At 45.2% G+C, this 14,240-nt stretch overlaps 1 protein-coding gene and 1 long non-coding RNA gene across 14 annotated transcripts in view; one reads left to right on the top strand and one right to left on the bottom strand.

Moving 5' to 3' along the window:
• Positions 1-14,240, bottom strand: part of LOC139422672 (uncharacterized) — a 1,300,889-nt gene that overhangs the window by 1,039,730 nt on the left and 246,919 nt on the right. The window lies entirely within an intron of this gene.
• The window catches only part of LOC139422670 (transcription factor 4-like), a 411,500-nt gene that overhangs the window by 229,664 nt on the left and 167,596 nt on the right, over positions 1-14,240 (top strand). For all 13 annotated transcript variants that reach the window (XM_071173862.1, XM_071173865.1, XM_071173864.1 and 10 more), the window contains 2 exons: positions 7,523-7,646; positions 10,593-10,642. In XM_071173862.1, coding sequence (XP_071029963.1) covers positions 7,523-7,646; positions 10,593-10,642 — 174 coding nt within the window. The remainder of the gene's footprint in view (positions 1-7,522; positions 7,647-10,592; positions 10,643-14,240) is intronic.

The following is a 14,240-nucleotide window of genomic DNA, read 5'->3' as shown; positions in this document are numbered from 1 at the left end:
TAATAATAAGGTATTTGAGGTAGATATGTACATGAAGGCAGGGTAAAGTGACTAGGCATCAGGATAGATAATAATAAGGTATTTGAGGTAGATATGTACATGAAGCAGGGTAAAGTGACTAGTCATCAGGATAGATAATAATGAGGTAGATATGTACATGAAGGCAGGGTAAAGTGACTAGTTATCAGGATAGATAATAATAAGGTATTTGAGGTAGATATGTACATGAAGGCAGGGTAAAGTGACTAGGCATCAGGATAGATAATAAGGTATTTGAGGTAGATATGTACATGAAGGCAGGGTGAAGTGACTAGGCATCAGGATAGATAATAATGAGGTAGATATGTACATGAAGGCAGGGTGAAGTGACTAGACGTCAGGATAGATAATAATGAGGTAGATATGTACATGAAGGCAGGGTAAAGTGACTAGGCATCAGGATAGATAATAATGAGGTAGATATGTACATGAAGGCAGGGTGAAGTGACTAGACGTCAGGATAGATAATAATGAGGTAGATATGTACATGAAGGCAGGGTGAAGTGACTAGACATCAGGATAGATAATAATGAGGTAGATATGTACATGAAGATAGGGTGAAGGGACTAGACATCAGGATAGATAATAATGAGGTAGATATGTACATGAAGATAGGGTGAAGTGACTAGACATCAGGATAGATAATAATGAGGTAGATATGTACATGAAGGCAGGGTGAAGGGACTAGGCATCAGGATAGATAATAATGAGGTAGATATGTACATGAAGGCAGGGTGAAGTGACTAGGCATCAGGATATATAATAATGAGGCAGATATGTACATGAAGGCAGGGTAAAGTGACTAGACATCAGGATAGATAATAATGAGGTATTTGAGGTAGATATGTACATGAAGGGAGGGTGAAGTGACTAGGCATCAGGATATATAATAATGAGGTAGATATGTACATGAAGATAGGGTGAAGTGACTAGACATCAGGATAGATAATAATGAGGTAGATATGTACATGAAGATAGGGTGAAGTGACTAGACATCAGGATAGATAATAATGAGGTAGATATGTACATGAAGATAGGGTGAAGTGACTAGACATCAGGATAGATAATAATGAGGTATTTGAGGTAGATATGTACATGAAGATAGGGTGAAGGGACTAGACATCAGGATAGATAATAATGAGGTAGATATGTACATGAAGATAGGGTGAAGTGACTAGACATCAGGATAGATAATAATGAGGTAGATATGTACATGAAGATAGGGTGAAGCGACTAGACATCCTGTATATGGCTGTGCCTCTTTAAGCATCAGTCAGCTGTGACCGTAATGTGGCAGGCAGACTGCTGGTTTGAGTTAGTGAACACAACTAGGGTGGTGACTCTCTTTGGTGTGTGTGTGTGTGTGTGTGTGTGTGTGTGTGTGTGTGGGCGTGTGTGTGTGTGTGTGTGCGTGCGTGCGTGTGTGTGTCGCTGGCGTGCTCATCCATTGGAGCCAGGTGCTCCGTGCCTCGCATGCACTTCCTCATAATTAATGACTCCTTCCTGCATTGCCCGCCTTCTCTCCCCGCTGCACAGGACTGTAAAGAAGTGTCCCAACATGTGCAGGCAGGCCAACCCCGTAGAGCCTCAAGCTAACCTGTACGTTTTAGCAGACATTCCTATCCAGAGCAACTTACAGTAGTAGTGATTTCACGCATTGGTCCCCCGTGGGAATCGAACCCACAACACTGTCATTCCAAACATTCTACCAAATGAGCCTTCCGGGAGGTCTCTGTAGTCCCTAAGGGGTCTCTGTAGTCCCTAAGGGCTTTCTGTAGTCCCCAAGGGGTCTCTGTAGTCCCTAGGGTGTTTCTGTAGTCCTTAAGGGATCTCTGTAGTCCCTAAAAGGTTTATTTAAGTCCTAAGGGGTTTCTGTAGTCCCTAAGGGGTTTCTGTAGGTCCTAAGGGGTTTCTGTAGTCCCTAATGGGTTTCTGTAGTCCCTAAGGGGTCTCTGTAGTCCCTAAGGGGTCTCTGTAGTCCCTAAGGGGTTTCTGTAGTCCCTAAGGGGTTTATGTTGACCCTAAGGGCTTTATGTAGTCCCTAAAGGGTTTATGTAGGCCCTAAGGGATTTCCGTAGTCCCTAAAGGGTTTCTGTAGTCCCTAAGGGGTCTCTGTAGTCCCTAAATTGTTTATGTAGTCCCTAAGTGGTCTCTGTAGTCCCTAAGGGGTTTCTGTAGTCCCTAAAGGGTTTCTGTAGTCCCCAAGGGGTCTCTGTAGAACCTAAGGGGTTTCTTTAGTCCCTAAGGGGTTTCTGTAGGTCCTAAGGGGTTTCTTTAGTCCCTAAGGGGTTTCTTTAGTCCCTAAGGGGTCTCTGTAGTCCCTAAGGGGTTTCTGTAGTCCCCAAGGGGTTTCTGTAGTCCCTAAAGGGGTCGTTGTAGTCCCTAAGGGGTTTCTGTAGTACCTAAAGGGGTTTATGTAGTCCCTAAAGGGGTTCCTGTAGTCCCTAAGCGGTTTCTATAGTCCCTAAGGGGTTTATGTAGTCCCTAAGGGGTTTATATAGTCCCTAAGGGGTTTATGTAGTCCCTAAGGGGTTTCTGTAGTCTCTAAGGGGTTTCTGTAGTCCCTAAGGGGTTTCTGTATTATGTAGTCCCTAAGGGGTTTCTGTAGTCCCTAAGGGGTTTCTGTAGTCCCTAATGGGTCTATGTAGTCCCTAAGGGGTCTCTGTAGTCCCTAAGGGGTCTCTGTAGTCCCTAAGGGGTTTATGTAGTCCCTAAGGGGTTTCTGTTGACCGTAAGGGGTTTCTGTAGTCCCTAAGAGGTTTCTGTAGTCCCTAATAGGTTTATGTAGTCCCTAAGGGGTTTCTGTAGTCCCTACGGGGTTTATGTAGTCCCTAAGGGGTCTATGTAGTCCCTAAGGGGTCTCTGTAGTCCCTAAATTGTGTATGTAGTCCCTAAGGGGTCTCTGTAGTCCCTAATGGGTCTCTGTAGTCCCTAAATGGTTTATGTAGTCCCCAAGGGGTCTCTGTAGTCCCTAAGGGGTTTCTGTAGTTCATAAGTGGTTTCTGTAGGCCCTAAGGGGTATCTGTAGTCCCTAAATTGTTTCTGTAGTCCCTAAAGGGTTTCTGTAGTCCCTAAGGGGTCTATGTAGTCCCTAATGGGTCTCTGTAGTCCCTAAGTGGTCTCTGTAGGCCCTAAGGGGTTTAGATACCCATTGTAGATCAGATACCGTCCTCAGCTCCTATCTCTGTGTACTGACTCCATGTCTTCATGTCCTTCAACAGGACTCCCACCTCTCTCTATAGAGGGGCATATCAAACACCACTCATCAAAGGGCTCTTTGTGGGACTTGAAAAACACCTTTGGCGCTCCTACTGCACGTGGCCAAGTCTCTGTAGGGAAGACCTGTTCTCCACAGGGATCTCCACTCCGCCTCTCTCTTGTCTCTGTCTGTCTTGCATCCCAGTAACGTCACTGTCATGTCCAGCCAGGGTTTTAATATCAGGAGACATACCTCTTTATTTTTATTTGAGTTTTACTTCAAAACAGTTCACTCCTTTTTGTTTTTATTTAGTTGGTGGAGGCATTTGTATTATTATTTGTCAATTAGGCATACCTTAATGTCCTCTCCTTTTGAGAATCATCAAGTGTTACCCAACCAGGCATGATCTAGGGTTTGTCCCAAGTGGCACCCTATTCCCTGCATAGTGCACTACTTTGACCAGGATCCTTATTAAATGTAGTACACTAAATAGGGAATAGGGTGCCATTTGGGATGCTGTAATACCCCTGTGCTCTAAATGCCAAGGCTAGGAGCCAAAATCCTTCACAGGACGGCTCCTCTCTTCTCTCCTCTGTTCAGGTGCTTGTCGTTTATCTTGGTTAATATCAGACACTGGATGCCAGCTGGGTACAACAGATCGTCAGAGCTGAGATTGGACAAAGAGGAGGGGAGGGGGAGGAGAGTAGAGAAGGAGGAGGGGGAGAGGAGGAGGAGGAAGGGGAGAGGAGGAGGGGGAGAGGAGTAGGAGAGGAGGAGAGTAGAGTAGGAGGAGGGGGGGAGGAGGAGGAGTAGGATAAGGGGAGAGGAGGAGGAGAAGAGGAGAGGAGGAGGAGGAGGGAGAGATGAGGAGGGGAGGAGGAGGAGGAGGAGGGGGAGAGGAGCATGGGGAGGAGGAGGAGAGGGAGGAGGGGGAGAGGAGCAGGGGGAGGAGGGGGAGAGGAGTAGGAGAGGAGTAAGAGGAGGAGGGGGAGAGGAGTTGGAGGAGGGGGAGAGGAGCAGGGGGAGGGGGAGGAGGGGGAGAGGAGTAGGAGAGGAAGAAGGAGAGGAGGAGGAGGGGGAGAGTAGGATGAGGGAGAGAGGAGTAGGATAGGAGGTGGAGGAGGGGAGGAGGAGGAAAGGCATGAGAATTGTACTGCCACTTTGTTGCCAGGTTACCACTTGCTTGAAAAAATGCCTGATAGACAATACCCCAGACCCCCTGTCCTCTACCCCCTTTCCTCTACCCAGACCCCCTTTCCTCTACCCCAGACCCCCTCCCCTCTACCCATACCCCCTCTCCTCTACCCCCTCTCCTCTACCCAGACCCCCTTTCCTCTACCCCAGACCCCCTCCCCTCTACCCATACCCCCTCTCCTCTACCCCAGACCCCCCTCTCCTCTACCCAGACCCCCTCTCCTCTACCCAGACCCCCTCTCCTCTACCCCCTCTCCACTACCCAGACCCCCTCTCCTCTACCCAGACCCCCTCTCCTCTACCCAGAACCCCTCTCCTCTACCCCCTCTCCTCTACTCCAGACCCCCTCTCCTCTACCCAGACCCCCTCTCCTCTACCCCAGACCCCCTCTCCTCTACCCCCTCTCCTCTACCCCAGACCCCCTCTCCTCTACACAGACCCCCTCTCCTCTACCCCCTCTCCACTACCCAGACCCCCTCTCCTCTACCCAGACCCCCTCTCCTCTACCCAGAACCCCTCTCCTCTACCTCCTCTCCTCTACTCCAGACCCCCTCTCCTCTACCCAGACCCCCTCTCCTCTACCCCAGACCCCCTCTCCTCTACCCCCTCTCCTCTACCCCAGACCCCCTCTCCTCTACCCAGACCCCCTCTCCTCTACCCCCTCTCCTCTACCCCCTCTCCTCTACCCCCTCTCCTCTACCCCAGACCCCCTCTCCTCTACCCCCTCTCCTCTACCCCAGACCCCCTCTCCTCTACCCAGACCCCGTCTCCTCTACCCCAGACCCCCTCTCCTCTACCCAGACCCCCTCTCCTCTACCCCCTCTCCTCTACCCCCTCTCCTCTACCCCCTCTCCTCTACCCCAGACCCCCTCTCCTCTACCCCCTCTCCTCTACCCCAGACCCCCTCTCCTCTACCCAGACCCCGTCTCCTCTACCCCAGACCCCCTCTCCTCTACCCAGACCCCCTCTCCTCTACCCCCTCTCCTCTACCCCCTCTCCTCTACCCCAGACCCCCTCTCCTCTACCCCCTCTCCTCTACCCCAGACCCCCTCTCCTCTACCCAGACCCCGTCTCCTCTACCCCAGACCCCCTCTCCTCTACCCAGACCCCCTCTCCTCTACCCCCTCTCCTCTACCCCCTCTCCTCTACCCCAGACCCCCTCTCCTCTACCCCCTCTCCTCTACCCCAGACCCCCTCTCCTCTACCCAGACCCCGTCTCCTCTACCCCAGACCCCCTCTCCTCTACCCAGACCCCCTCTCCTCTACCCCCTCTCCTCTACCCAGACCCCGTCTCCTCTTTCCCAGACCCCCTCTCCTCTACCCCAGACCCCCTCTCCTCTACCCCCTCTCCTCTACCCCCCTCAAGCCCCCCCCTTTAACTGCTAACTTTTTTTTCTATTTCAACGGTTGTTACGGAGACCATTGTCATTTGCCTGGCCAATTACTGTCATCCAAAATCCATGACAGTCACAGTCCTACCCAGTCTTCTACCCCTACCTCCCACCCCCCAACCCTCCTCTCTCCTCCCACCCCCCAACCCTCCTCTCTCCTCCCTACCCCCAACCCTCCTCTCTCCTCCCTACCCCCAACCCTCCTCTCTCCTCCCTACCCCCAACCCTCCTCTCTCCTCCCTACCCCCCAACCCTCCTCTCTCCTCCCTACCCCCCAACCCTCCTCTCTCCTCCCTAACCCCCCAACCCTCCTCTCTCCTCCCTACCCCTCAACCCTCCTCTCTCCCCCACCCCCCAACCCTCCTCTCTCCCCCACCCCCCAACCCTCCTCTCTCCCCTACCCCCCAACCCTCCTCTCTCCTCCCTACACCCCAACCCTCCTCTCCTCTCCCTACCCCCCAACCCTCCTCTCTCCTCCCTACCCCCAACCCCCCAACCCTCCTCTCTCCTCCCTACACCCCAACCCTCCTCCCCACCCCCCAACCCTCCTCTCTCCTCCCTACCCTCCAACCCTCCTCTCTCCTCCCTACCCCCAACCCTCCTCTCTCCTCCCTACCCCCCAACCCTCCTCTCTCCCCTACCCCCCAACCCTCCTCTCTCCTCCCTACACCCCAACCCTCCTCCCCACCCCCCATCCCTCCTCACTCCCCTAACCCCAAACCCTCCTCTCTCCTCCCTACACCCCCAACCCTCCTCTCTCCTCCCTACCCCCCAACCCTCCTCTCTCCCCTACCCCCCAACCCTCCTCTCTCCTCCCTACACCCCAACCCTCCTCCCCACCCCCCATCCCTCCTCACTCCCCTAACCCCAAACCCTCCTCTCTCCTCCCTACACCCCCAACCCTCCTCTCTCCTCCCTACCCCCCAACCCTCCTCTCTCCTCCCCACCCTCCAACCCTCCTCTCTCCTCCCCACCCCCCAACCCTCCTCTCTCTCCCCACCCCCCAACCCTCCTCTCTCCTCCCCACCCCCAACCCTCCTCTCTCCTCCCTACACCCCCAACCCTCCTCTCTCCTCCCTACCCCCCAACCCTCCTCTCTCTCCCCCTACACCCCAACCCTTCTCTCTCCTCCCCACCCCCCAACCCTCCTCTCTCTCCCCACCCCCCAACCCTCCTCTCTCTCCCCACCCCCAACCCTCCTCTCTCCTCCCTACACCCCAACCCTCCTCCCCACCCCCCATCCCTCCTCTCTCCCCCTACAGGTGACTCTATCTTGTTGTTATGGTTCTAGCACCACAGGTATTATCATATTTACATATGTAGATGTGTTTTGTATATTTTGTTATGATCACAAAAGTATATATGTTTTTGAAACATTGGCATTGTATTTGATGTCTTTTCATAGGAATTTCATTTCAGTATTTTTAGTATTTATCTCCAAAGACTTGTTTTTTTTTCCTTGTCCTAATTATTCCAGCAGCTGTCGTTTGTGTTTTTAACTTTACAACTTTTCATCCTTCATCTAAGTACATTTTAAAATGGTTAGTCGATAACACTACATATCCTTCCCCAAAAAACGAAACGTTTTGTGGTCTGCTGAATTGATGCGTCACAACGTGATCACACGGTGGAGTGACTGGTCCTGTGTGTTATATGTCTAATGTTTCGTCCGTCTCTCCGTCCTGTCTGTGTGTTACAGCCGAGCCTCCTGGCAGGAGAGATGGGCAGTCCTGGGGCGGTGTCGCCCACCAAGCCTGGGTCGCAGTATTACCAGCACTACAACAACAACCCTCGTCGGAGACCTCTGCACAGTGACAATATGGGTGAGCTCAGCTCCCGACCCTCACACCGCAATCAAACCCTAGTTCAACCCTGTCCTCATCCTCATCCTGTTCCTCCTCCTCCTCCTGTTCCTCCTCCTCCACCTCATCATGTTCCTCCTCCTCATCCTGTTCCTCATCCACATCCTGTTCCTCATCCACATCCTGTTCCTCCACCTGTTCCTCATCCTCATCCTGTTCCTCCTCTCCTCCTCCTCCTCCTCCTCCACCTGTTCCTCCTCCTCATCCTGTTCCTCCTCCTCATCCTGTTCCTCCTCCTCCTCCTCCTCATCCTGTTCCTCCTCCTCCACCTCATCCTGTTCCTCCTCCTCCTCCTCCTCCTCCTCCTCCTCCTCCTCCTCCTCCTCATCCTGTTCCTCCTCCTCCACCTCATCCTGTTCCTCCTCCTCCACCTCATCCTGTTCCTCCTCCTCCTCCTCATCCTGTTCCTCCTCCTCCACCTCATCCTGTTCCTCCTCCTCATCCTGTTCCTCATCCACATCCTGTTCCTCATCCACATCCTGTTCCTCATCCTTATCCTGTTCCACATCCTGTTCCTCATCCTCCCCATTCTCCTCATCCTGTTCCTGGGGCGGCAGGTAGCCTAGTGCTTAGAGCATTGGACTAGTAACCGGAAGGTTGCAAGTTCAAATCCCCGAGCTGTTGTTCTGCTCCTGAACAGGCAGTTAACCCACTGTTCCACTAGGCCGTCATTGAAAACAAGAATTTGTTCTTAACTGACTTGCCTAAATAAATAAATTCTCATCCTCCATCTTACCTTCTTCTTTTTCTCCTCCACCTCCTTCTCATGCTCCCCTTCTTCATCTTCTTTCTCCTACTCCTCTTCATCCTCCTCCTCCACCTCTTCTTCTTCTCTTCCACCTCCCCTTCTTCCACTTCTTTCTCCTCCTCCTCCTCATCCTTCTCCTCTTCCTCCCTCTGTCCTCTCCCTCCTGCTTCTCTCCTTGTAGTCTATCTAGACATGTGTGTCAGTGAGGGCAGGTGAACAGCCTAAGAGACGTTCTGTATGGTTCATGTCACCACCAGTCTACAGTATACACAGGAAAACCCTACCTGTTTGGTCATAGTGTTGATATCCCTGGAGAACCCTACCTGTTGGGTCATAGTGTTGATATCCCTGGAGAACCCTACCTGTTGGGTCATAATGTTGATATCCTTGGAGAACCCTCCCTACCTGTTGGGTCATAGTGTTGATATCCCTGGAGAACCCTACCTGTTGGGTCATAGTGTTGATATCCCTGGAGAACCCTACCTGTTGGGTCATAATGTTGATATCCCTGGAGAACCCTACCTGTTGGGTCATAGTGTTGATTTCCCTGGAGAACCCTACCTGTTGGGTCATAATGTTGATATCCCTGGAGAACCCTACCTGTTGGGTCATAGTGTTGATATCCCTGGAGAACCCTACCTGTTGGGTCATAGTGTTGATATCCCTGGAGAACCCTACCTGTTGGGTCATAGTGTTGATATCCCTGGAGAACCCTACCTGTTGGGTCATAGTGTTGATATCCCTGGAGAACCATACCTGTTGGGTCATAGTGTTGATATCCCTGGAGAACCCTACCTGTTGGGTCTTGGTGTTGATATCCCTGGAGAACCCTACCTGTTGGGTCATAGTGTTGATATCCCTGGAGAACCCTACCTGTTGGGTCATAGTGTTGATATCCCTGGAGAACCCTACCTGTTGGGTCATAGTGTTGATATCCCTGGAGAACCCTACCTGTTGGGTCATAGTGTTGATATCCCTGGAGAACCCTACCCTACCTAATTGCTTATGGACACCATCATGTGTGTGTGTAAAATATTACTGTTCATAGATTTTGAATTCCTAGATTTTAGATGTGGTGAAAATGTTTATTTTTTGTTGCTAATCGTTATATATATCCATTGTTTATCAGGAATGGAATGTTTGTACCCTGTATATTTGACTGTGATATGTGGTGGTCTCACCTAGCGGCCTTAAGATGAATAGACCTTAGTGTAAGTCTCTATGGATAAATGACCAAAAATGTCAAATGTAAGTGTTTTTTTTGTGTATATCAATGATCCAGTGTGGTTCAGTTGGTAGATCATGGTTCTTGCAGTACCAGGGTTGTGGGTTCAATTCCCACAGGGGACCAGTATGAAGATGTATGAGTCTGACAAATGTAGATCTTAAGCGATTGGTTATCGATTTTATCAGAGTTCTTTATATTTAAAAATATGTTTATAAAAAAACGGATTCTATTTTAATATTAAAGCTGTTTAAAAAATAAATAAATGTATTGATCATGAACTATCACACACACAAGTTGTGTTTCAATCTGCTTTTTAATTAATGTGAGACGTCTAGGAAAGCCCATTCGCTTCAGTGTGACACTGTTTTTGGAGGGGAACCAGAAGTGACAATAGATAAGACGCTCTTTTATTTATATCAAATACCTTTGCTTTTCTTCCCCAAAATAGAATATATTCCTTTCTCCTTGACTTGGACAATGAACAAATAACATGTTAAGACTTCCTTCTCCTTTGTCAGCCCCCCCCCCCCCCCCAATAGGAAGTGAAGTATTTCCTGTTGTGGATATGACGTGAATTATTTCCTGTTGTGGATAGGAAGTGAAGTATTTCCTATTGTGGATAGGAAGTGAAATATTTCCTGTTGTGGATAGGAAGTGAAGTATTTCCTGTTGTGGATAGGAAGTGAAATATTTCCTGTTGTGGATAGGAAGTGAAGTATGTTGTGGATATCTATATTTGTATTTTACTTGGTTCTATTGTTGTCAATGCTTTATTTGTTTTAGTCAGGTCAATTAAAACTATTATTTTGTGAAGTGGCTCGATTTCTTCAGTCTTCTTCATGTGAATTGATTTTTTCTCCACTAGGTAAATATTAGGAGGTTATCAATAAAAACGTGCCACTGAACTGTGTTTAATCCTTGTGTATTTCAGAGGTCCAGACAAAGAGAGTTCGGAAAGTTCCCCCTGGGTTGCCTTCCTCAGTAAGTCATTATTTAATTACATTTTAATGCCGTTTTAAAATCTGTATTGAAATTATTGTACACATTTTTATTCCTATAAGAATCTCTATACCTCTCTATATATATATATATTTATATATTGTAATGATCAATGATGATCATGAAACTTCTTAATATATATTACATAGACTATATTATGCCATATATTATATAGTTGGATCTCCTGGTGGCAAAGCCTTCTTTCCTGACGATGAATTCTACTCTGAAACAAATATACACTGTCTGACGATGTACTTTTTGGAAAGCCAGTTTACTTTTTAAGAAGAGTAGAAACCGGTTTGGGTTACTATCATGTCTAGGAGAAGACATGTCTGGACATTGAGGTAGCTATTTCTAAAAAGGTTATCTTTCCCCCTCTTCACTGGAAGATAAGCCGTAGTGTATGGCTTGTCGTGGAGGCCTTTTGCTGCGGTCTCTAAGCTCTGTGGGAGAAGGCTGGGAGTCTATGGCAGTGGGTTTTTCTTTTGTATTGTCAGGGGGGGGACAAATTCCTTCCCAAAGAAACATTTAGGGAAACCTGATGTTGTTCATCTTTTGTCGTGCCTCTAGTGATGCAACACGGGATGCAATCTATCTAGATAAACACATCAGGCGCTGATTTCTTCTTCAGGTTCAGAATGAAGCCTGTTTTAATGTATTGTGATCTGAAGCCTGAAGCCTGTTTTAATGTATTGAGATCTGAAGCCTGTTTTAATGTATTGAGATCTGAAGCCTGAAGCCTGTTTTAATGTATTGAGATCTGAAGCCTGAAGCCTGTTTTAATGTATTGAGATCTGAAGCCTGAAGCCTGTTTTAATGTATTGAGATCTGAAGCCTGAAGCCTGTTTTAATGTATTGAGATCTGAAGCCTGTTTGAATGCCATCAGGGTGGAGTATTCACGACAGGTGTCTCTCTCTGCCGAAATGAAAGCAGATTTGACAGTTTAGATGTGTTTGTTGCTCAACGTAAGAAGAAGGCCTTGGCTAGGCCAGTGTGAAAGGCATTTCACTCTCTTTCTTCTGACAGAACTTTTCCATTTCTCCTGGAATGTCACTTTATCCAATTCTTTTATTTCAGTCTCAAACATAACACCCCCCCCCCCCTTCCAACCACTAGACATTTATCAATGGCACAGCTGTGTTCCGTGCATGTCATTTTGTTAAACAAAGATTACCGAGACCTTTGCTGTAATCCGACATTTGCCGATGTGGATAAATTATAGAACAATCAAACACTATTTATTTTTCAACCTTCCAATCAATAATAGCACTTACTGTGTTAGTAAGCTTAGCCTATATATATATATATATATTAAATATTAAATCCTTACCCGTTATAAAACATATGCAGGCCTAGATGGAAAGAGGCAAGGAATGTCAAGTCGACAACCTGTTCTTACCTAAAACTACCGGTAATTTACCAAATGTTCAATTATATTGACTTTAACCAATATACTCATTTTGATAGTCAATCAATGGATCCCAATTTGACAAATCTACTACGGTATTGTATAATTGATTTACATTGTTATCATATATCGTTTATACTCTGTTGAATGTTGTTTTAGAAATGTATGTATTTCTTACATAGGTTAATTTTGATAATTAAAATGGACAAGATATTTCTTTATTTAAGATATATATAAGCAAAACATATTCATTTTTACTGCACAATGTCTGATGGATAGTAAATGAACTTGCTTTTTCTGGTCTCCTCGCAGGACATAACCTATTGTTATATAAAAGGTGTGAAAGCTATATATATATATATATAGACTATCGTTTATATAAGAACAATGTGTTTTATAATCTTTGTGGCTCATTTCTTTGATCAATAGCATGGTAACATATGTGTAGCATTGAGTCCAGATGAACTTGCTAAAATACCTTCTTTCTCTTAAAATCAATCCCACTCTTCTGTATTGTCCTTCGTTATTCTTCTGAACATCCCTTCAGTTAATTATAGTATACCAACATGTGTTTGTTAGTGAAGTTGATTTACTTAATTAAAGAACACCTGTGCTGTCGCTAGAGAGAAACTTTGGAATGTGGTAATGTGGTAATGTAGTAATGTGGTAATGTAGTAATGTGGTAATGTAGCAATGTGGTAATGTAGTAATGTGGTAATGTAGTAATGTGGTAATGTAGTAATGTGGCAATGTAGTAATGTGGTAATGTAGTAATGTGGCAATGCAGTAATATGGTAATGTGGTAACATACTAATGTGGTAATGTAGTAACGTAGTCATGTGGTAATGTAGTAATGTGGTAATGCAGTCATGTGGTAATGTAGCAATGTAGTAATGTGGTAATGTAATGTAGTAATGTGGTAATGTGGCAATGTGGTAATGTAATAATGTAGTAATGTGGTAGTGTAGTAATGTGGTAATGTGGTAATGTAGTAGTAATGTGGTAATGTAGTAATGTAATAATGTGGTAATGTAGTAATGTGGTAATGTAGTAATGTGGTAATGTAGTAATGTAGTAATGTGGTAATGTTTCAATAGAGACGAGTTGAGTTGACATTAGCAGTTGAGTTGACATTATTATATTATAATGACCCATGATTATTTTATATTATACTGACCCATGACTGTATTATATTATATTATACTGACCCATGATTATATTATATTATACTGACCCATGATTATATTATATTATACTGACCCATGATTATATTATATTATACTGACCCCATGATTATATTATATTATATTATACTGAACCCATAATTATATTATATTATATTATACTGACCCCATAATTATATTATATTATATTATACTGACCCATGATTATATTATATTATACTGACCCATGATTATATTATATTATATTACACTGACCCATGATTATATTATATTATACTGACCCCATGATTATATTATATTATATTATATTATACTGACCCATGATTATATTATATTATATTGACCCATGATTATATTATATTATATTATACTGACCCATGATTATATTATATTATATTACACTGACCCATGATTATATTATATTATACTGACCCCATGATTATTTAATATTATATTATATTATACTGACCCATGATTATATTATATTATATTATACTGACCCATGATTATATTATATTATATTATACTGACCCATGATTATATTATATTATACTGACCCCATAATTATATTATATTATACTGACCCCATGATTATATTATATTATACTGACCCCATAATTATATTATATTATATTATACTGACCCATGATTATATTATATTATACTGACCCCATCATTATATTATATTATACTGACCCCATGATTATATTATATTATATTATACTGAACCCATGATTATATTATATTATATTATACTGACCCATGATTATATTATATTATACTGACCCCATGATTATATTATATTATACTGACCCCATAATTATATTATATTATACTGACCCCATGATTATATTATATTATATTATACTGACCACATAATTATATTATATTATACTGACCCCATAATTATATTATATTATACTGACCCCATGATTATATTATATTATACTGACCCATGATTATATTATATTATACTGACCCCATAAT

Source organism: Oncorhynchus clarkii, chromosome 12 (assembly GCF_045791955.1).
Source record: "Oncorhynchus clarkii lewisi isolate Uvic-CL-2024 chromosome 12, UVic_Ocla_1.0, whole genome shotgun sequence".
NCBI lineage: Eukaryota > Metazoa > Chordata > Actinopteri > Salmoniformes > Salmonidae > Oncorhynchus > Oncorhynchus clarkii.
Note: the sequence above shows the minus strand (reverse complement) of the source record. Positions and strands in the feature narration are given on the sequence as shown.